A 22,949-nucleotide genomic window follows, 5' to 3' on the forward strand; every position below is an offset into this window, starting at 1 on the left:
CACAGCATCTATTGGCTACACTGTTTATTAAAAGAGTAACACTTCATGTAATACGCAACGTACACAGAAATCTCGTTCTATGGTGTCATCGATTCACATTAAACATGTAACAGTAAGAAAAGTAAGGCGTACCTTTCGAAATGTTAAACATTACTTTTGTCTTTAAATGAACGTGACAAACATATACCAATTTTTTTATAGGAGAACAAAGTCTCTATTTTAAACGTATGCGGTAAATTATCTCTAGGGGTGGGGTCTCCTGTCATTTAAAGCCAAAGAGGTGAATGAATTATGTTGACCTTGTAAAATATAATATAATATAATCATGGCACGACCTATTGTACCTAGTCAACAAAAGTTAGCAGAAAAGCTAACTATTTTAAATGACAGAGGTATTGGAATGTTAACTCGCATTTATAACATAAAAAAGGCATGTGGTGATGCAAAATCAAAGCCCGGATTCCTTTCAGATAAAAGTTTAGAATCTTCTATCAAAATGATTGTTAGAAAATTTCCTAATATTGATGTTAAAGGTCTTCAAACTATTACAAATCTTCGTAATGAGATAATTAAATCATTATCTCTATATTATTATACTTTTGTTGATCTACTCGATTTTAAAGACAATGTTTGTGAACTTTTGACTACAATGGATGCTTGCGGTGTTCATATGGACATAACGATAAATTTTGAGTTAACAAAAGGTTATCTGGATCTTGTTGTTACATATGTCAGTTTAATGATTCTTTTATCGCAAGTAGAAGATCGCAAAGCAGTTTTAGGATTATTTAATGCAGCCCATGAAATGGTGCACAGTCAATCTGATCCAAGCTTTCCTCGTTTGGGACAAATGATAATGGATTATGATGCTCCATTAAAAAAGCTCTCAGAAGAATTTGTTCCTCATTCTAAATTATTGAAGACTGCTCTTACCTCATTGTGGCCTATTTATCCTGAAAGAAATTTGTCTGCAGATACATGGAGAGCAGATCAAAAACTAAGCCTTGTTGGAAGTCCTGGACAAATACTTAAGGCAGCAGCAACTGATACTATGTCCTGTGAAACTTTGAGTTTGGATAGAATAGAAAGATGGGTTATTTTAGGCTTCACGTTGTGTCACTCTTTTTTAAATCAGGAACAGTCAAGTAAATTATGGACCACAGCATTAGAATCTGGCTGGGTACTTGCTTTGTTTAGAGATGAAGTTATTTACATACATCAGTATATACAAACATTTTTTGAAAGTATAAAAGGATATAGTAAAAGAGTATCTGAAGTGAAAGAATGTTATAATCAAGCAGTACAAAAGGCTGGTTATAGACACAGGGAAAGAAGAAAATTCTTAAGGACGGCATTGAAAGAATTGGGTTTAATTTTAACTGACCAACCTGGTCTCTTGGGACCAAAAGCACTCTTAGTTTTAATGGGACTCTCTCATGCAAGAGATGAAGTTTTATGGCTTTTGCGACATGGTGTTAATCCTCCCACACAAGGAAAAAGTAAAGGAAGAGGAGGTGAAGATTTAGTGGATCGCCAATTGCCAGAATTACTGTTTCACTGTGAAGAATTAAGAGCATTAGTGAAGAAATATTCTCAAGTACTTCAGAGATATTATGTGCAGTTTTTATCTGGATTCGATGCTCCTGCATTAGATCAAATGATACAAAATCTTCCAGTTTGTCCAGAGGATGAAGGAGCGATTCTTAGTGATATGTGTTCAAAGATAGCCGGTCTAACAGTGAAACAAGTAGAAGATAATGAATTGTTTGATTTTCGAGCATTTCGATTAGATTGGTTTAGATTGCAAGCGTATATGTCTATCGCAAAATGTAATATGAATTTAGCTGATAATAGAGAATTAGCATCTTTCATGGATACTGTAGTGTTTCATACCAAAATGGTGGACAATTTGGATGAAATGTTAGTTGAAACATCTGATTTGTCTATCTTTTGTTTCTACAGCAAAGTGTTTGAAGATCAATTTCACATGTGCTTAGAATTTCCTGCTCAAAATAGATACATTGTTGCATTTCCTTTAATATGTAGTCATTTTCAAAGTTGTACACATGAATTGTGTCCAGAAGAACGTCATCATATTCGAGAAAGAAGTTTATCAGTCGTTAATATGTTTTTGGATGAAATGGCCAAAGAAGCTAAAAATATTATTACTACTATTTGTGATGAGCAGTGTAATATGAGTGATAAATTATTACCAAAACATTGTGCATTATTAATCTCTCAAGTTGTGAATCGAAAGAAAAAAGATAAAAATAAGAAGAACATGTATGAAATTCATAAACCTGGCATAGAAAGTTACAGAAAAACTAGAGAAGAACTTACTACAATGGATAAACTTCATATGGCATTAACAGAGTTATGTTATGCCATTAATTATTGTCCTACTATTAATGTATGGGAATATACATTTGCACCAAGAGAATATTTGCATCAACATTTAGAATCAAGATTTGCCAGAGCACTTGTTGGTATGGTTATGTACAATTCAGATACCAGTGAAATAGCTAAACCATCAGAATTATTTGTTAGCGTTAGATCTTACATGAATGTCCTTCAGACAGTTGAAAACTATGTGCATATAGATATTACACGTGTATTTAATAATGCACTTCTTCAACAAACTCAAGAATTAGATAGCCATGGTGATAAAACTATTGCTGCTTTATATACACAATGGTATTCAGATGTTTTATTAAGGCGAGTTAGTGCCGGAAATATTTGTTATTCTAGCAATCAAAGAGCATTTGTTAGTTTATCTGTAGAGGGAGCAATACCTTTTAACGCAGAGGAATTTTCTGATATTAATGAATTGAGAGCATTAGCTGAATTAATCGGACCATATGGTATGAAGATGTTGAATGAAAATTTAATGTGGCACATAGCAAGTCAAGTACAACAGCTAAAAAAATTAGTTGCTGGTAACAAAGATGTTCTTATTGCATTGCGAACGAATTTTGATAAACCAGAAGTAATGAAAGAACAATTCAAAAGATTACAGCAGGTAGATAATGTACTGCAACGAGTTACGATTATAGGTGTAATATTAAGTTTCAGACAATTAGCGCAATCTGCATTGGTTGATGTCTTGGAAGAACGTATACCATTCCTTTTAAGTTCAATTTTAGATTTTCGACATCATTTACCATCTGGTGATCCTATGCGTGTTGTTTCTGAAATGACATCAGCTGCGGGTTTAACTTGCAAAGTTGATCCAACATTAACAGCAGCATTAAGAAGCCAAAAATCTGAAGTAGATGAAGATGAACATTTACTCGTATGTTTGTTAATGGTTTTCGTGGCTGTTTCTATTCCGAAATTAGCTCGAAATGAAAATTCTTTTTATCGAGCATCATTGGAAGGTCATTCTAATAACATACATTGTATGGCAACTGCAATAAATAATATTTTCGGTGCATTATTCACTATCTGCGGACAAAATGATATAGAAGATCGAATGAAAGAATTCCTTGCACTGGCATCATCCAGTTTACTTAGACTAGGTCAAGAAGCAGACAAAGAGGCGATTAAAAATAGAGAATCCGTATATCTTTTGTTGGATCAAATAGTCCAAGAATCACCATTTTTAACGATGGATCTGTTAGAAAGCTGCTTCCCATATGCTCTAATACGTAATGCATATCACGACGTATACAAGCTCGAGCATTCGCAGCCATAAATTAAAAAAATATAATGATAAAGAATGTTTTCAACTTGCCACTCAGGGTAATTTTTTTTACGTCCATTACATTAAACATGGAATCAAAAGTATTTTCATTGATTGTTTAAGAACAAAAAAAGAAAATGACAAACGTGGCAAAATATTCTGTATTCTATATATACATATATATATACTATAAGCATTTATATATAGAATATATATATTATATTGCTCGACTCGAATTCTCCAACAATATTAAATTTGATAAGTCTGTTTCATATTAAAAATGTCCGTTAACTTTTTTACCCTTGCTGTTCTCTTCGCTTTTTTATCATGTTTAGTTTCTTGATATCTTTTTTTGCAATACTTCATTTATAAAAAGTATTAACTATACAAAAGGACGTAATATTATATTGTATTGAATATTAAAACCAATAATATATTATAATTAATATTAATAATATATATTAGTATTGAATATTTACAAATATGTAAAAACTATATTTATTATAATAATGTATACTAAAATATCCAAGTTTTGTCCTATAGACTCGTGGAGAACAACAGGGTAAAAACAATGCATTTTGTATAGAACAATATCATGCATTTCATATTTGATACTTGGCTTAGAATATTCAATGACAAACAATACTACATTTTTTCGGTATTCTATTATGTGTCATTCGTATGTAAGGAACATTTTGTATTACAGGTGAATTGTAAAATGCTATCTATCTATGAACCGAAATAAATATTATATCGTATCGTAAAAATAGGTATCATTCAATTTACATTTTCTAATGTACAATTGTAACTTTTAATAGTTTATAAAATAAATAGAAGTATCTATAAATTGTATCTAATTGTATCTAATGTGTCATAAAATCCTTTTCTTTTCATATGGTATAAAAGATAATAGATAGAAAAAAAATTGAATATTTTTTTAAAAATATTACATTAATTTATGAAATCTTATATATAAATCTTATATGTTTAATTTTTTTCTAACTCTCCAATATTATTTTTTCCATTTTTTATCAAAATTTTCAATCTCCTTACCAATTTTTTAACTGATAAATGTTAAATTACTCACACAATTGTTTGTTTGTAAAAAATAATATTATGTATATGTAATGAAAATAATAATATGAAAATTCGTTTTTCTGAAGTTATGATATTATTCTTAATTATATTAATAAATATAATAAGGTGGAAAATACCATTGTATAAATGTAAAATGTATGCTTTATTTAGTTTTTTACAATGTTTTTGTTCTTTTCTTTTTTTATAATCACATTAACATAACACAAAAGATTCACAATCAGATTCCTTTTATTTATAATATTCTTAAAACACTCGCCACGTTCTAGACATTGGGGAAAAGAGAGAGTGGTGGTCTGAAGCAACGTTCAGGCGATTGGTCAGTATCATGCTTAATGGAACTTATATCAAAATATCAATTCAAACTTAGAGCTTACAATTGTTTGTATGAACTAAAAAATGAAATAAAACACTACGGCACATAAAACACAAAGGCAACTTGGTGATTTTGTGATATCCAAGCAATACTTTCTTTACATAGAACGTACTGATTCTTGGTGAAACGAGACAACATATGTATGTACATACATATTATATTAGCTAAAATCATATCAGAACGGATATGAAACTAACATAGATGAAACTAATTTTGGATGCACGATGTTGATAGGTCACCACATTTTTAGATCAATAGAAAAAATATAATCTTCGATTTCTTTTTGTTTCTTCCTTACTAATATTATGTACAAGTGATAAAGTAGTGTGCATTGCGTCACAATGACGTACGCCTGGATTAAGATAGGTACTTCGAGGATGTTAATTTTTGCAAAACATTCGAATTTTCTTTTAATCAGAGTTTTTGCTCGTGCCCCACAGAAACTGTTTCTGTAATATATTTCGTGAAAGGTATCGCGAGATGCACAATTATTAATTAGCAACGATAATAATAGAACGCAATCTTAATCCAGACAGCGCAGAAACGAATGAGCTTAAAGCATAATGTAGTAGAGACTTCTCGAAGACAAATGATGAATGAAAACGTACTTTTGCTTTTTAATCTTTATACTTCTCTCGATAAGCAAGCAACGTTTTCGTCAACTAGATACTAAAATACTTGGTCCCATTCTACGCTCGTCTTAGGCTTTTCTTTCCTAAACAATGCCACTATTTTCTTTTTTCTTCCTTTTTTATTTTGATCTTGTATTCAGTCATTTGAACCGTTTTTATGGCAGTGAAATGGAAGCAAGAATAATAATAAACGATATTTGAAACATCGATTCGTTTACGGAGTAAAATCTGTTTTCTACGCACCGTGGTTACTGATTTAAATGGCAGTCGATACCTGATATTTTCGAAAAATCTAATAATATTATAATACATACGATCGAAAGAATGATATTAACATCACATTAGTCCCAATGTCTTTTTTTGTTTTCGAATAAATTTATAACATTATCGTTCATACCTTGAAAACTCACTCGATCTCTTTTGCTACGCATTACTAGGAATGGCAGTAAATCACAAATTCATGGATTGCCATGAATTATTATTATTATCGAACCATATAGAAAATAAAAGAACTAACTTTTACAACGATCGGACGAGCGATTACGAATGGGGCCAAACGGAATCCCGTTGCATCTATATGCAAGAAACTTCGAAACTTCTTAAATAATTTATGTCAAACGATCCATCCCGGTCCACGTTGGATCGTCATTAAAAGTCATCACCTTAAAAATCTAAGGGCTCGATTAGACGCACGTACAGGCATTCGTTCCTCATTTCTTATAGCTTCCGTCTCGATTACAAAATACAGGATAATATTTCGCTATAATACAGATTTGATATAAAAACAAGTATTTTTTTTTGTATTCGCTTTATCATCCGGTTACATAATTATCATTTGTGAACGTATATGTGTGTATGTGTGTACGTGTGTGCACGCGTGTGTGTGGCTATATATATATATATATATATATATATATATATATGTATATATGTAATATACATAATAAATATATAATTGTATATATACATATATATATATATATATAAAATATCAATATATGTACACAGTTTAACACTCTCTCTTTTATTTTTTCGCGCCCATTCTCTTTCCATGTCTTGTCTTCGCACTCTTGTTCCTTTCCTCTTTCTCACGTACTTTGCATCAAACTTTCGTATTATCCACTTTTTTTTTTTATAATCACATTGCGACTATTGTACATTTCCACACGATCCGCAAACTCGTATTTTTTGCGATATTTGACAGACACCTCCTTCTTTTTAATCTTCATCCCTGTTAATGTTCCTTCTGTCTTGCATAGCTATATATTAAATTTTTGACTCATCGCCTAAATAAAATCTATGTCTTTTTTGTATCGTGTAAACTAGCTGCCATAACGCTGAATGGTATATAATGACATTTCTTATAATATACAGAACGAGAAGAAATTGCGAACACGTTTAATTCTGAAAATATTGCTAAGCCTAGATATCATCAAAAATATTAGATAAAAGAAAAAACGCTAAATCGGGATGTTAGTAACAATTATTATATCGCTAGTGATAATGATGATAAATATTTGCACGCTCGATTATTGCCTCGAGTAGAAATTCATGGAAAACCTAGATAATATTTGCGCAAGAAGGTTCGACAAGGGACGAGTAAAAAAATTCAGTCGTTCACGTATAACATTTTGGCGTTTCGAGAAAAGGAAGTGTATGTATTGTGTACGATTTAATACGATTCGCCGTTGGGCACGGGCGAATTTTTTCTCTGTGGTATACGAGTATGCAGCAGTGTATGAATATGCTGCTTGAGCCCATGTATGTTAAAACACGTTTATATTTCAAAAGGAGGGCTCGTCTTTGGTCCCGTATGCGCATCATTAAAGCGCGTTTACGGTACAGCCCCCGACAATTGTAAATTAAAAATCATATTTAAATATAACTTATAACATTCGCGATAGCGGAGATAAATTATCATTTGCAATAGATAACTAATTAATAATAGTAATAGCCATAATAATAATAATAATAATATAAATCATGAATAATATCATAGTAATATCATTAATAATTAGTGTAATTATAAAAGAATTGATATTGTTTGATATCATTTTCATCAGAATAATTATTAATGAAATATAGCTATAAAACTTTTTTTTGTTGATACTTTTCTTTCATGTTCATAATCTCTTATAACTTTGCTCGTTTCAATTGGCTAATAAAAATTAGTATAAGAATATTACATATTATTAATTATTATACTACAATGGTAGAGATCAAGTGAATGACCTGCAGTAGTTTGGTAATGGTAAACGCGCTCGTTCGCTGCGGAAAGCGATGGTACAATCACAAAAATACTTTTAGATTTAAATTAAATAATCTTATAGACTAATAACTTATGTATAAATGCGTCAAAGAGAAATCATATTAAACATTTTGGCATTACTTATTAATTATCTTTACCTATATTTGTATAAAACGCTAATAATTAAAAGCTTTGAATAAAAAACATCCATTTGGAAGAACATTAAAATTAAAAAAAATGTTTGTCTTTTAAAATCGCACTATAATATAGAATAACGTATGTAACAATCGCGTATAAGTTAAAAGGCACAAGGTACGTTCAATGGGAGCTTCTCAAAAATTACGGGTTATCATCCTAACATTTATTCCAAATATATATTGTCATCTCCGTTCTCCCTTTGAACTTCCCTTACTCTTCTAACCAGCAGTCTCCATATATGTATAAAAATACGCTTTCCGAAGCGAAAAGCACGCGAGAATTCGACTTCACCAAGAAATCGAGGCATAAACGCTACTATGCAACCTTGGCCATAAATGTTCTCTTATATCGAACGACAAAAATATGTTGCGTTCAGTATTACTGCGATATTTGCTGTTTGAATCCAGCATTGTCCACAGAAATAAATTTCCACAGGTTCGATCGGGACATTTATATCAATGAATTTTTGTGAACAGACAGAATTGTTAAAAAGCCTTGTAATTTCGATCGAGACGCGAAAAATATTTCATGGCAACACGGAGGAATCAGCAGGAAACATTTAAAAGATGAATTACAGAAAATCGTACAATATTAGTCTTTTAACGATTTCTCAGTTTCACGATCTATCACGTCCGAACGCTATCGTTCATTTCGTTTCTGCAAATGTTGATGTTCTCGTACGCTTGCTGATAAAAATCAGCTCGACAAAAACTCAACGTCAAACGAGAAGTCTCAATATATCACCATTGATTATATAATACACTTTGTCAATTTACAATTCCGAACCAGTTTTACAGTTCCCTTGCACGAATTATTCGAACCCAAATAAAAACGTAGATCGGCGATTGTTGGTACTTTCAAATGCACTCGATTACGCTTTCGTATTCTTCCATTGATCTCGTCGATCTTGATTACAAGAGATATCATGTTGGCTGGATCGGCTCGTCTCACAGTTTGGCATTAAACAAGAGAACAATTTACGGTGCAACGTCGAGACTATTCCTCGTCCGTGGTAATTCTCTAAGATCGTCACACCTTGTTGTGATGCCTCATCTCGTAGGCTGAGGACCGGCCGCCTCCCCCGGAGCCCGAATAGGCGCCGGCGTACAGTTCTGGGTGGTTGGACCGGCCGTAGTTGGGTGCTGCGCTGCTACTGGGTGGCGCACTAGCTGTGGGAACCGAGCGATAGCCTGCTTAAGGTTTAGAAAAGTATTCGATCGTGAAAAAGAAATATCGAAGCAAATGAAACAACGATTGTAACCAGGGTAAGAAATCAGTTACTATTGCTACATCCAATTTTTGTCAATTGGAAAAATGGCAAAATTTATGACAACTACATTTATCATGCGCTTTTCTTTTCCAGTTACTACCAAGATACTTCTACCAAGATTCACTAATCACACAAAAGCCATATTTCTCAGAAATATCATCGAAATTAATGCGAATGATGCGAAAGCGAAATAAAATACTAAATACTTCGACGTGAACGATCGAATGAAAGTTTAACAATGGCTTTCGTCGAATGGTTATGAAAGAAGATTAGGAGCAAATACAAGAATGTACAGCGATCGAGAATAATCAGCGATCGTTCTCATCCGACATTTGTCTGTAGAATATGTTTCTCTTATCAAGTTTCTATTCGTGAATTTGCTCCTATCGAGGATATAGAGTATAGGCCCCAGCTCACCTCTGTAGGTCATAGAACGATAGTATCAGGTAGTGATGCGCGTCAATCAATGCGAGGAAAATGCAAACAGGAAAAAACATTGATGTAGTTGCAGATCACACAGGGACAAATACATAACAGCAAGCTTCTTAGCTTGAGTTTAATCCGTATTTTACCAACTAATATACAAACATATGGTATGTATTTTAATGAGCAACACTTATCAGGATCAAACTCGAGCAACGATAGCTGCATTGAAAAGCGATCGAAATTGTCATGTAGATTTACCTTTTGGATAATACTGAGCACCTCTACCCTCTCCGTAACCATGAGAGGGACCGCGAGTAGCACCATGGCCTCCTTGACTTTGTCTGGGAGGTATACTTCTGGGACCGGCCCCACCTCCACCATGTGGATGTCGCTATAAAATATAATTACGCCAGTTTTCGTTTTAAGCTAGACAAAAATGACTTGTACTTTATCATTCTATTCTTTTTGTTTCATTATACCATTCTTCTTAGAGTATTCATCGGTCTTCTTAAAGTATCGCTAATACGTCTCGCTGGTGGTTTCTTAGGATTACTCGAAGGAGTATGAACGGCACAGCACTTGATGAATAAGCCCATGAAAATAATAAAGGCTATTCCCATTAACAATACTGCCCACCAGAATTCCTAAAGTAATATAAACATGTATAATCCTGTGAAGTGAAGATCAATAGATATTATAATAGATGAAATTTATATTTACAGTTATCCATTGTGCTACTGTACGCAATGTGTCCTTATTGAATAAAAGATTTTTTAATCTGGCTAATGGTCCTTCCGCGTCAACCGCTCGACACTTCAAAAATACATCACAATATCCCTAAAACAAGCGAACGATTGCTTTTAATTATATGTATACAAATAATAAATTTATAGAAATATAACATATATAATTAGGTTATTACTTGAAAGTTATCACAAGGTGATCCAGGTCGAAGGCTAATTCCACCTTCGGGCAGACCAACAACGTGTGCAAATTCGCTGGTACTACGGCAGGTCGATGGATCAGTTCCATTTTGGCAAGCTAATTCACACAATTTACGTTTATCGATATTTGGAATTACGTTGCTAGTCAAAAAGCACTCAGTTAGATTCCATTCGAGGCAAATCGATCCCGTACACTCGCCATTGATACACAACTGCGAACAAAATTGCAAAATAAATATAATTTCCAAAATGTCTATTCTAGATATCTAGACAAATTTCAAAGCTTTTTTTCTTTACCTGAGTTCCTTCGTTACATCTAGTTTTGTTAGCCCTTGGCAACGGTGGAGGACACTCAGAGGATCGTCCGTTACAAGTTGAATTGTAACTACAATCCGATTCAGCCTTACATTGAACATTTTTGGAGAGAGGAACGAATTGACACGATTCGCTGGAGCAACAAGGCCCTTGACTAGGACTGTAAGAAAAGGACTCGTGAGGAGACTAGTTACGCAAAGTAGGCATCATAGATTTCCAGCAAAATATATACCTGCATTGTGTACCGGACTTTCTGGTACAACCTTTCGCTGTTTCATTCTTTATCTTGTCTAACTCCGACACCTGCCTCGGATAGCAACACTTATCCACACACTCATCGTCGTCATATCCACAATCGCATTCTTCTCCAGCCTCGACGATCTTGTTGCCGCAGAATGCACCAGCAGAAGCTACACAAAAATAAAATAACATTTACAGTTATGTGCAATATAAGCATAAAAGCATATTTTATCTCCATTAACATCATATATACCGGTAAAACAATTTCTTTTCTTGTTGTCTTCTATAGCATCTAGGACATTGCTGATATTGCCAATGCTGCATTTCGAAAATTTACTATTATTCGGTCGATCTCCGCTCGTCGCTGACGCAAACATAATGTAATTTCCGTGCAATCCACCGGGTCTACATTCCGGTGGAAAATCGTGCTGAAAAAAAAAAAGAAAAAGTGTGATTAAAATAAAAATTGTAAAAACAAATGATTAGTTTTTTTACGATAAATTCTTACAGGTGATCCAAAATTATGTCCTATTTCATGGGCCAACGTCAGCTGTGACACTTTTGGTGGCACTCTGCTATTGTAATTAACAAAAGTAATGATTCCGGTATTTAAGGATCTCTTGGTGGATTGATACATTCCTCCCACAGTTTCTGTGTACGTTTTGTATCTTTCGCAAATGCCACCGGATGCGCCCGATGCGGAAGCTACCCAAGCAAGACCGAGTGTACCGCCAGTAAAATCTCTGTTAATAATACAAACCAGTGAATCTGTATTCATAGCATAGCACTTGATATGTATATTTTAAAACGGTTCGTTCTTCTCGTACCTATAAGTGAACACATAAGCGAGGCAAAAATCTTCGTGGTTGCCGAGCGAATGCAAATTTAAAAAGTTGCTAACGTCGATGTTCTCCATGCAGAACGGATTTGGTTCACCGTACGTTTGTTGGGGTGTACACGCTGTGTCGTCATCGATCTATTAATAACAGAATAATATTCGTATTTAACGCAACGGACAGATCGTGTATCCGTTGTGCGCAAAAATTATCCAATAATTCAATCACCTTTATCCGTTGCACCTCGAATTTAATATTTCTGTGCTTGATTCTACCATCGAACCTAGTGTCTCTATAGATGTAATTCACAGCGGTAACGTGGTGTGCGATCAGAGACAGTATCTCTTCTCTGGTCTTCTCTGCATCGTGATGCAACTGAAAGAGCAGTCAAAAAATCAACTATTCGACATTTGCTAACGCTACCTGCCGACAAATAGTTTTTGTATAAAGAGATTTTTACAACAGCACGGAAAAGAATGTCCGATTAACCTTTTGCGTTGGAATGACGCACGTCGAGAATTCTCTGCCCCAAAATTGCAGTATTTTCTGAGTTTTAAGTATATTTAAATATAATCAAAACAAATAATAAATTTATTACTTCTCAATAATTTCTATCCAGTGATATCATAGTGACCAGTTCAAAAAGAAAACGACGAATTATTGTATACGGTTTGGTCACTCGTTATGGTCCGCAATCGATTGCCCGCGCAAGAGGTTAACCACTTGCACGTTGAGAATCTTTTATCCCAAAATTGCAGTATTTTCTCAATTTTAAGTATATTTAAATATAATCTAGGCAAAACAAATAATAAATTTATTACTTCTTAATAATTTTAAGAGATCTTTACAACGGCACGGAAAAGAATGTCCGATTAACCTCTTGCGCTGGAATGACGTGCGACGCACGTCGAGAATTCTCTGTCCCAAAATTGCAGTATTTTCTGAGTTTTAAGTATATTTAAATATAATCAAAATAATAAATTTATTACTTCTCAATAATTTCTATCCAGTGATATCATAGTGACCAGTTCAAAAAGAAAACGACGAATTATTGTATACGGTTTGGTCACTCGTTATGGTCCGCAATCGATTGCCCGCGCAAGATGTTAACCACTTGCACGTTGAGAATATTTTGCCCCAAAATTGCAATACTTTCTCAATTTTAAGTATATTTAAATATAATCTAGGCAAAACAAATAATAAATTTATTACTTCTTAATAATTTTAAGAGATCTTTACAATGGTACGGAAAAGAATGTCCGGTTAACTTTTTGCGCTGGAATTACGCACGAGAATTTTTTGTTCCAAAATTACAATATTTTCTCAGCTTTAAATATATTTAAGTATAACAAATACACAGGCAAAACAAATAATAAATCTATTGCTTCTCAATAATTTCTGTCCAGTAACGAGTTCAAAAAGAAAGCGACGAATTATTGTATACGGTTTGGTCACTCGTTATGGTCCGCAATCAGTCAGCGCAAATGGTTAAAGAGGCTGCAAAGACGAAGACATTTTCTCAAGGGTTAAGGATATAAAATATGAAGAAATAGTCTCGTGAATGTAAGTACAATAGGAGAACGATAGGTGTGTAGAGCATTTGACGATTATACAATGAGTTGTGTGATTATATATAGGTCGATTATTATTGCCTTGAATAAAAAAAAAATGGGATTTCCATTTCAGATTATTTCCTCTCAAGATTAGAATGAACTTAGAAACTAATGTTAAAACAAATTTCAAACAAGTTTCAAAGTTAACTCGTTGAAATAAAGATGATACTTTCATATACACATATTCTAAACTTACTTGTTCCGATATATGTCTCCATATAAGTGGATCGGTTTGAATAAAAAGGGAACAAGTGTTTTTATTATCCTCTTTCGGTCTGGTTGCTCTCCGCGTTCTCCGATGATTAGGTTCGTTAGCTTCTCTTGAATATTTGTGACCTGGTGATTCTTGATCGCCGTTCCACGGTTTCATCTGCGGCTTGAATTTCTTCTCATTTGCGGTTACCGGACGTGAAACGTCCGGTTCGGCAGAATTTTGAACTCTATCCATCCATTCCATCACGTCATCGGTGATTCCACAACCACCAGATTCACCTAGCAAGGGTAGTAAAACGTTAATAATATGTGGTATGTAACGTATAAATAAGCTTAGGGGCAATGACGATATTCTTTGAGCTTGTAATACTTGAGAAAGTTTTTTTTCAAATCTATTTTCTAAGTTCTTTTTAGTAAAAATATTTAACCATCTTTTAAAACGAATATACTAAAGATATCATATATAAGATGATTCACGTAACTTGTACACTTGAAATAACCTTAATTACGCGTCTAATGAAAAACTGTTTAATACGAAAGTTATATGATTTTAAGGGAGGCAAAATGGCGTATCAATTTTTTGTGTGTGTTGAGTGGTTTCGAAATTTTCAAGGTCACCCCTATTTCTTTAAATTAAACTATATATTTTTTTTTCATCATGAATCGAAAGAATATAAAAAAAGTATACCCACATTAGTTCTAAACCTAAACCTAATAATTAAGGAGATATTTTACGATAATTTATCTCGAAGATGAGATGATATGATCATCATGCATATATGTTTATTATTTCAGTGCATTATACACGAATAGATCAGCAAAAAAAAAAATTTTGTGCGAGTTGCATCAAAGTTTAGCGCGGTGCAATCATTGGAAATCTAACGAATTGAACATCCTACAAAATTACGACAATTTGCGTCAAGAAATCGTTAAAATTTCGGTCAAGCAGTCAAGCTTGATTTTGAATCTAGAATTGTTGCCAACAACAAATATCAAGTTAAGTCAAATACAATTGGAAACTGAAAATGTCTATGGGTTTCAAGAGAATTCAAATCTTCAAATCTTCAATAGAAAGTAAGTACGAGGAAAAATCGGATTCGTGAAAATATAGGACTGTTCCTAAAACCTCTGACGCGAAGGAATGGAAGTATATTCGAGAAGTGGATAGACGTTGAGGAATTAGGTTCGAGCATGTGTCTCGGTGTTTTCACGCGCGAGGAAAGTTTATAACGCATTGCAGCGGAAGTGCCGATGCGCAGTTTAATTATTCGTGTAATTTTGAAATGCAGGGAGAGCTGTGTCTATAAAGCGGATGTACGGACATAATGCGCTACGTAATGACAAACTCTAACCGCTTCCCCTTGGGTGTCGTATCATCCGTAACGACGATGCTATTATTTTGAGGACGTGGTCACCCACCTACATATGGGTGTGAAATCATACTTCCTCTTTCACTATCCATGGTGACGAACGACACGGTGTACTAACCAGACGAGCGAACGAGCAAACTTATCAGACGAACGACGCTCTATCATTTTCTACGAACCGAGATTTCGTTTATCAACATTTTCTCTTTAACGTGCCACAACGAGATTATTTTTCAATTACTGCTTCAGCTTAAAACTGGTACGACTTTGAAATCAGTATTCGAGAAATTTATATAGACACGTATAGTGAAATCAATGTAATACTGAAATTTACTATTGTAGATATGGTACTTTTAAGATTGAGACATGTTTCTCTTTCTCAATAACTAAAAACAATATATTTAAGAATAATCAATTAATATATAATCAAAAATACCATAAAAAATACATAATTGTATAATTTTTGATCATTATATTGACGACACCACATTCTTTGATCACGATCATTGATTTCGAAATCTTTATTTATTTTTGTTCTGTATGTTTATTTAAGCAACGCTTGATGTACGAAATCGATATTCCAACAATTGGTATTCTTTTTGGCTTCCGAAAATATATATATTATATATGTATACGCTATATTGATGCAGAAAAATATTGGTAATTACTCTCGGTTTAGTATTTAATTAATTAATTTTATTGAATTTTAATTAATTTATTTTATTTAATTAATATTTAATATATAGTGATTTATTAAGTTTTAGCTATAACTTTTTGAAGATTGTAACAAAATAAAAGAATCAAAAGAATTAACGATAAATATATTTACCATTATTACGATTATAAACAAATATATTTACTCGTCTCAGTATAATCGATATAATTTATACTTGTATCATACAACTATTTTCGAGTTATATGTTTATATGAAGATTATAAGGTAATAACTTTACCATATATGATAATCTCTTATATTACATGATCTTTTCCATTCAGAATATAATATAACATATGTTATTTTGAATGGAAAAGATCATGTACACTAGGGATTTTGATTCATTTGTTTTTTTTTTATTTATCTCAGAAAATAGATTTTTTAATTGAAAGAGAGAAATCATTTTTTATTTTTCATACATTTTACATCTTTTTTTACTTGTATAGATTGAAAAGGATATTGAAAATGACGATTTTCCTTCTGTAAATATAAATCTATTCAAAATTTTAATGATTATTGCCAATCCATTCTATTAATTTCATTTCTAATGTCCTCAATGGATTTGCGTATTGCGTCTTCGTGTGTTTCTGAATTATTGTTGCTGTCACACGAGAGGAAGAGATTATCATTTTGAACACTTCCTTGAACACACTTTTAATTTACTCAAATAAGAAAAAAATGAACTGGAAAAAAATGAATGAAACATAAGAAAAATAAAAAATTATTTCTCTATTTTAATTACATGTATAAAATCTATTTTTTTGAAATAAATAGAGAGCAAATGAATCAAAATGGCTATATAGTATAGCCCATAGTGAATATGACCATTTTTATTCAGCATGATTTACCAAATATATTGGTAAGATTATTTTCTCTCGTATGTGAAAGAAGGCACATCATACCATTGAATATATTATTACAAAGGACATTCGCAGAATCTTTTTCTTATACACGTATGTAATTGCCTTTGGGTTTCGGTTTTCGAAATACTCATAAAATTATTTGATAAATAAATAGTTTAACAACTTGTCCTAATTTTCATTACATTATAATTCTTTGCCACTTCATTACAATTTTTAAAAAAAAAAAGCTGTTTTTCTAGAAATTATTTTATCGCTAAAAAAAGAATTCAATCGAAGAAAATCATAATTTTTTATTTATTTATTAAATAAATAAATTTAACAAAATAAATATAATTAATATAATATAAAATAATATAATATAATAATATATAATATATAAAATATAATATAAATATAACAAAATAAATATAATTAATATAATATAATAATAAAAATATAATTTTTACTATTTATTAAATAAAAAAAAAGAATGAAACTAGAGCCTTACATATTTCAAAAATCCTTTAGATTATGCTTAATTATGCTAAATATTTAAGGAATATATGAATCTCATAAAATATAACCTAACCTACTTTAATTTAGGTCCTAACAAACCTAGTCTGCAAAGTTTAACTTAACAAAGCTAAACTATTCAACATACCATATTAGTAAAATAATAGGTTACGTTATATTATATTTTATGGGATGAGGAGAGCTCTTCCGTGCTTGTGCATTTAGATTTGGAACTTTCCCGGAGGCAATATTTACGTATTAACTAAAGAAGTATCATGTTTTTATTTGTTTTTACGAAATAAAAAAAATATCTCAATTTCACGTTTCTCTTCTTAAAAAGTAACAAAAATGAAACCAAAAACTAAACAAATAAAAACAAAAATAAAATAAAAACCGTCAATTTTACTTTTTCGATCTTCTTCAATTAGTTTCTCGTTTTGTAGATGAAACAAAGCCTTAAAAACGAAGAACTGTAGCGAAATACCTGAAATACGATCCAAATCAAACTGAAAAGTATAATACAAAAAATATTTTTAGGAAAATACTAATATCAATATTTTACATTTCGACAAAAATCCATACTTTAATGAATTCTTTCACTGTCCAACGTATTTGTCGTTTAATCTCTACGTGTGAGAATTTCTACTAAGCTACGTGTGAAAATGTAGACAATAAAACCGTGGTTGAAAAAATGATTTTATTCTTAACTTAAATTTAATGTTTTTTAACAGCCGAATACAGGTAAATCGTTTGATAATTAATTATTTATTTATATAATAATTTATTTATTATTATTTATGTTTATATTTATTTATTATTTATTATTAATCTTACTATTATTTATATTTATTTATTATTTATATTTATAGCAATTCCTCATGGATTTTCGTGAACCGGTAATACGTCGTCGAGGACACGATTCTGAATGATTTTTCCTTATATAGTTTATAGCCGCGCGGCTGTAGTTTCCAAGTTATAGGCAAAAATGTTTTTCTCAGTGATTTTATGTTTGAGTCAGTTTTAAAATAGATTTAGGTCAAGTTTGGATTAAATTTAGTATAAAAATATATAATATTAAACTTTAGTTTCAGTTATTATTAATGAAAATTGGAAGAATGTCCACCGTTATGTCAAAAAATTGAAGACATATTATATTTTCATCGAAATAAAAATTCAATAATGCATAATGTTGCTGCCACATATTGTTGACGGCTCTTGTCAACAACGTCAGACATTTTTGAATAATTTTCTCTTAAATGGAAAAAAGTTTCAGGTAATCTGGTTCGAAATTGGCTCGAAAACGTTTAGTCATTTGTTCCTTATTAAAATTTAAATTCTTTGCCTCGACAATTTCAACTATCAAGTTGTCACGTCCAATTCAGTTTTGAATTTTTCTCCATCCATAAAACACAATTTCTTAGTTAGTTGACAACTTCTTTCCGATGAAATATTTAACTTATTTCGTAAAAAAACCTTGTCTCAGCATAAAGTAATATCCGATAAAGTAGCAAATATTTTAGATAGTATGACTGTTCAAATTAGGAGTTCGCACCAATTTTTAGATTATATCGTATTTTAACACGTTTTTTTTTTATTTCAATTTGTAATATAAGATATTGCGTGGTACAAAAATATTAAATTTTCTCAATCGAACTTCATTTCGTTCCCACATTTTATGTAGTTTATAGCATCATTATTTTTCGTGGAATTAAAAAGTTGATTAATTTATTATAATTGTTACATATATCTAAAAATGTCGTATGATTTCATTTTAGGTAGAAATAAGAAATATTTCAATAAGAAAACAATTTTATACAGTGTCTCATAAAGTAATCCACATAATTATATTTTAAATTTTGTTCGTTACAAAAAAAAATGTTTCAAGTAAAATTTACTTTGTTTCGAGCAGAATATCCAATGATAGCCACAAATCTTGCCTAGATGGACGTACCTCTGATTTCAGAATGACCTTCGTGTTTTTAAATAGAACTATATATTTTTATTCAGATGGTCGCCTATTCTGTGACAAATTTATCGACTTAAATATGTTGGTATCCTAAAGTTAGGGTTACTGCCAGGTTCAAAATTTACCTTCATTGAACATATTAAGGTTTCTTATTAAGACTTTGGAGTAATTCGTCGAGCATGACTCTCAAAGTGAATTCTCGTTATTTTTTTTTTATGAACAGAAGATATCTGCTACTACGAATATTTCCAGTTTTTATTATAATCTCTCTGAAGGAATCAGTATTATTGCGACTGATATGTGTTCTTCGTTTCGGCAAGTTTCAAGTTTTACTCGAAACATTTTTTTCCATTATGATAATATTAGAATCATATTTTTGCATTATAGAAATTATTAGAAAAATATTAGAAATATTTAGAATAATAGTAGAATAATATTAGAACAATATTAGACATAATATTGTTCTAATATTCTAAATATTAGAAATGTTATAATATTAGATATAATATTATTCTAAATATTAGAAATGATTATAATAATATTACTCTGATATTAGATAATATTACAATATTAGAAATAATTAGAATAATATTATTCTAACATTAGAAATAATTAGAATATTAGAAATACACAATATTAGAAACATATCTTTCTATTGCGATAATAATAGTTTAGGAGGGGATTACAAATGGGACACTTTATATATAACACTAACAATTTAATAGATGGTGAAGCCTGGAATGAAAGTAGAATATAACTGTAAATAGAGAACAGACTCGTGAAATATCTTGTTATGGCTGTTTATAATCATAGTATCGAACGATATTCAATTATAGCACTTGCACCGTTATTACTTTGTCGCAAACCGAATACATAGTACAAAGAAAAGTTACAAATGAAAATGATAAAATATTGCCGGCCGGAAATTTTTCTAATCCAAGTGAATGCCAATTCATAATGAAGAGAAAGATTCGTTGGACTCAATATCGCTTATTAGAGAGTATAATGGGGGTACCCTACATAAGGCATTTCTATTTATAATGCGAATTAAAAACTGCACTATTGCTCCCATATAACGCAAATAAAAAATTGCTGAAGAAAACTCATTTATGACATGAAAACGTATGCGTTTTTCTGTCGTCTTAAAAAACAGTTTAGCATTAAATAAGTATTAAATAACTATTAATTATATTATTATTATATTAATGTAATATAATATAATAATATAAAATATAATGTAATAATGTAATTATATTATTATATTAATAAGTATTAAATAACTTCTTGTGTTATACATGTATATATATATATATATATATATTATTTACATATATATAAACAACGAGGCAATTAGTTGTAATTGAAATATATATTTATATACATAAGGCAATCTTTTTCGCTATATTTAATGTTAAAAATAAGAAATAATATTTTTCAGCTATGAAAAGATCGAAGATCTTCAGAAAAGATAAGTTGGTTTAAAAGTTTTATATCACTTATATCATTCATGAATATTATTTTCTGTTTTATTTATTTATGTAAAAAAAACTATTTGTTTAGTTCTAACTTTTTGCTCTCTTGGTTTCGCATAACGTGGAATATTTGTCGCATTATGGGAGATCCTACTATCTGGTTACAAATCTAAAACTTATTTATTTAAATCAATTAAGTCTGCTCTAATTAAAAATCATGAAACAAACTTTTATAAACATCTCAAAAAACTAAAGTCGAACAGCGATAAAGATAAAAATTAATCAGAATCGTGCCACCGACAATACATTTCAACCCTATTGAAATCGATGGAGTCTGTAATATAAATACAATTACCGATCGTTTTTACTCTATTGGTTGTACTACATATGTAGCGTAAAAATTGAGAAACGAACGTCAATTACAACAATCTTTGTAACCAAATTGAAGTGTCCCGATATCGATGATCTTGTGTTAATCCTATTGCTAACGAGAGAGCTGATATTCGTGGCCAGGGGGATGAGAAACCGCGACACGCGCGAGTTCGTTTTGCAATATTTATAGCTGTTCCTCCCATACTGTAGCCGATTAAGATCTCCTTCGCCTAAATTCTCTTTGTACTCTTTGTAATTGAATCGCACAGTAGAAGTGCCGCAGTATCGTTGATCTTCGTATCCAAGATAATTGCAGTGGTCGTTGCTGGTTTTATTGGCGGGTTAACCGGGAACCACCGGTTTTAATGACTTGGTGCTTCGATGTCACGATATTTGCCAGGTTTGTCGATACTACCTACGCGATAGCGTTCATTCGGATTAACGTTGTACGAGCCAGCAAAGATACAAACGTTCTTCAGATGTCAATAAGAGGAACTTTTATTTTTCGTGGGGGAAGGATTACCGAAAGAAACTTGACAGATTAAGTTGCACTAAACATTTAAATTTGAACTGCTATAATTTTGTGAAAAGAGATCGTACGATAGTAAATTATGTTCTTCGCTCGTTTCATAACTTGAAACCTGTACTTTCAAAATTCATTGGTCGTTTTATTTTAAAATGCTTTTATCTGTAACAAATGGCAAAGTGAAGAACACTCTTTTTTCCAGAAAATGACAAGTTATAAATCATTGGAAAATTTCTTTCACGATTGAATTTACAATGGATTTTTTACATTCTATAGTACTTGTCCACCCGTTATGTGACAAATGAATAACATATGTATTTCGCAAGTTTTATATTTATTATTGTACGATTTCTGTTTTACAAAATTATCAGTTTTAATGTTTAGTGTTCGAATATTCAAAGATTTACTGTAGATCGGTACAAGTATTGACTGAACGATATTATAGCTTATAGGATAGTATATAGGATTATATTATTACGAGGACACAGACATAATTTACTTTGTAACAAAAACCACGGTAACTGTCTCTACTGCTTAATTAACAACGATCAAAAATGATTGAAAAATAATTCATACAAAAGTTCGTGCCGACATGTATTTATCTTGCAACGAAAATGTCTTCATGAAAGTCATACTAAAATTTTCAAACGAAAATCTATTCCTTTTTTTTTATTACACATCTTCGCAACAATATTTTACAATTGATCGTTGTAAAAGGAAAGTGGAAGAATATATATTTGTGGACAGGTTCCATAATCAGTCCGAGGGAATTCATTGGAGGCATTAATTTTGTAGATTCATAACGGCGCGCGCGCGTATCTATATCCAACACGCAAACAGGCAAGATGACGGCGGAAGTTTGTCCGTGAAACGCAATATGGACGAGAAGCACGATAAATGTTATACGCGATACGGCAACTGTTTGTTTAAGCGACAGTTATTTGCACAAATGCTGTAAACACGGTGGAAGTTGTCGGACTTGGCTGAAATCCGCTCGCGTATCCATAGTACGATGTCTAATTCGAACTTGGCCAACACTTTCTATCCGGTAATTGCTTATTTCTCTCGTTTGAAAAATAGACTACTTA

At 31.5% G+C, this 22,949-nt stretch overlaps 2 protein-coding genes across 2 annotated transcripts in view; one reads left to right on the top strand and one right to left on the bottom strand.

The window, feature by feature from the left end:
• LOC122532761 (membrane-associated protein Hem) lies at window positions 1-4,100 on the top strand. The gene is made up of 2 exons (XM_043661810.1): window positions 1-121; window positions 202-4,100. Exon 2 carries the CDS (start codon window positions 326-328, stop codon window positions 3,692-3,694), a length of 3,369 nt encoding a protein of 1,122 aa, XP_043517745.1. The 5' UTR covers window positions 1-121; window positions 202-325; the 3' UTR covers window positions 3,695-4,100.
• A 3,720-nt stretch (window positions 4,101-7,820) lies between these two features.
• LOC122532762 (disintegrin and metalloproteinase domain-containing protein 10) overlaps window positions 7,821-22,949 on the bottom strand; it is a 29,181-nt gene continuing 14,052 nt past the window's right edge. Inside the window, exons 4-15 of the mRNA XM_043661811.1 lie at window positions 14,072-14,367; window positions 12,491-12,637; window positions 12,254-12,402; window positions 11,935-12,169; window positions 11,680-11,854; window positions 11,419-11,596; window positions 11,169-11,346; window positions 10,850-11,083; window positions 10,648-10,764; window positions 10,407-10,571; window positions 10,186-10,318; window positions 7,821-9,421 (exon numbers count right to left, since the gene is read on the bottom strand). Of these exons, the coding sequence (XP_043517746.1) occupies window positions 9,261-9,421; window positions 10,186-10,318; window positions 10,407-10,571; window positions 10,648-10,764; window positions 10,850-11,083; window positions 11,169-11,346; window positions 11,419-11,596; window positions 11,680-11,854; window positions 11,935-12,169; window positions 12,254-12,402; window positions 12,491-12,637; window positions 14,072-14,367 (2,168 nt within the window). The 3' untranslated portion in view covers window positions 7,821-9,260. The remainder of the gene's footprint in view (window positions 9,422-10,185; window positions 10,319-10,406; window positions 10,572-10,647; window positions 10,765-10,849; window positions 11,084-11,168; window positions 11,347-11,418; window positions 11,597-11,679; window positions 11,855-11,934; window positions 12,170-12,253; window positions 12,403-12,490; window positions 12,638-14,071; window positions 14,368-22,949) is intronic.

The sequence above is a fragment of the Frieseomelitta varia genome, unplaced genomic scaffold, assembly GCF_011392965.1.
Source record: "Frieseomelitta varia isolate USP_RPSP 00005682 unplaced genomic scaffold, Fvar_1.2 scaffold_470, whole genome shotgun sequence".
NCBI lineage: Eukaryota > Metazoa > Arthropoda > Insecta > Hymenoptera > Apidae > Frieseomelitta > Frieseomelitta varia.

Excerpts from the sequence above, each read along its gene's own strand:
- LOC122532761 (XM_043661810.1), top strand. The coding sequence starts at position 326 with ATGGCACGACCTATTGTACCTAGTCAACAAAAGTTAGCAGAAAAGCTA.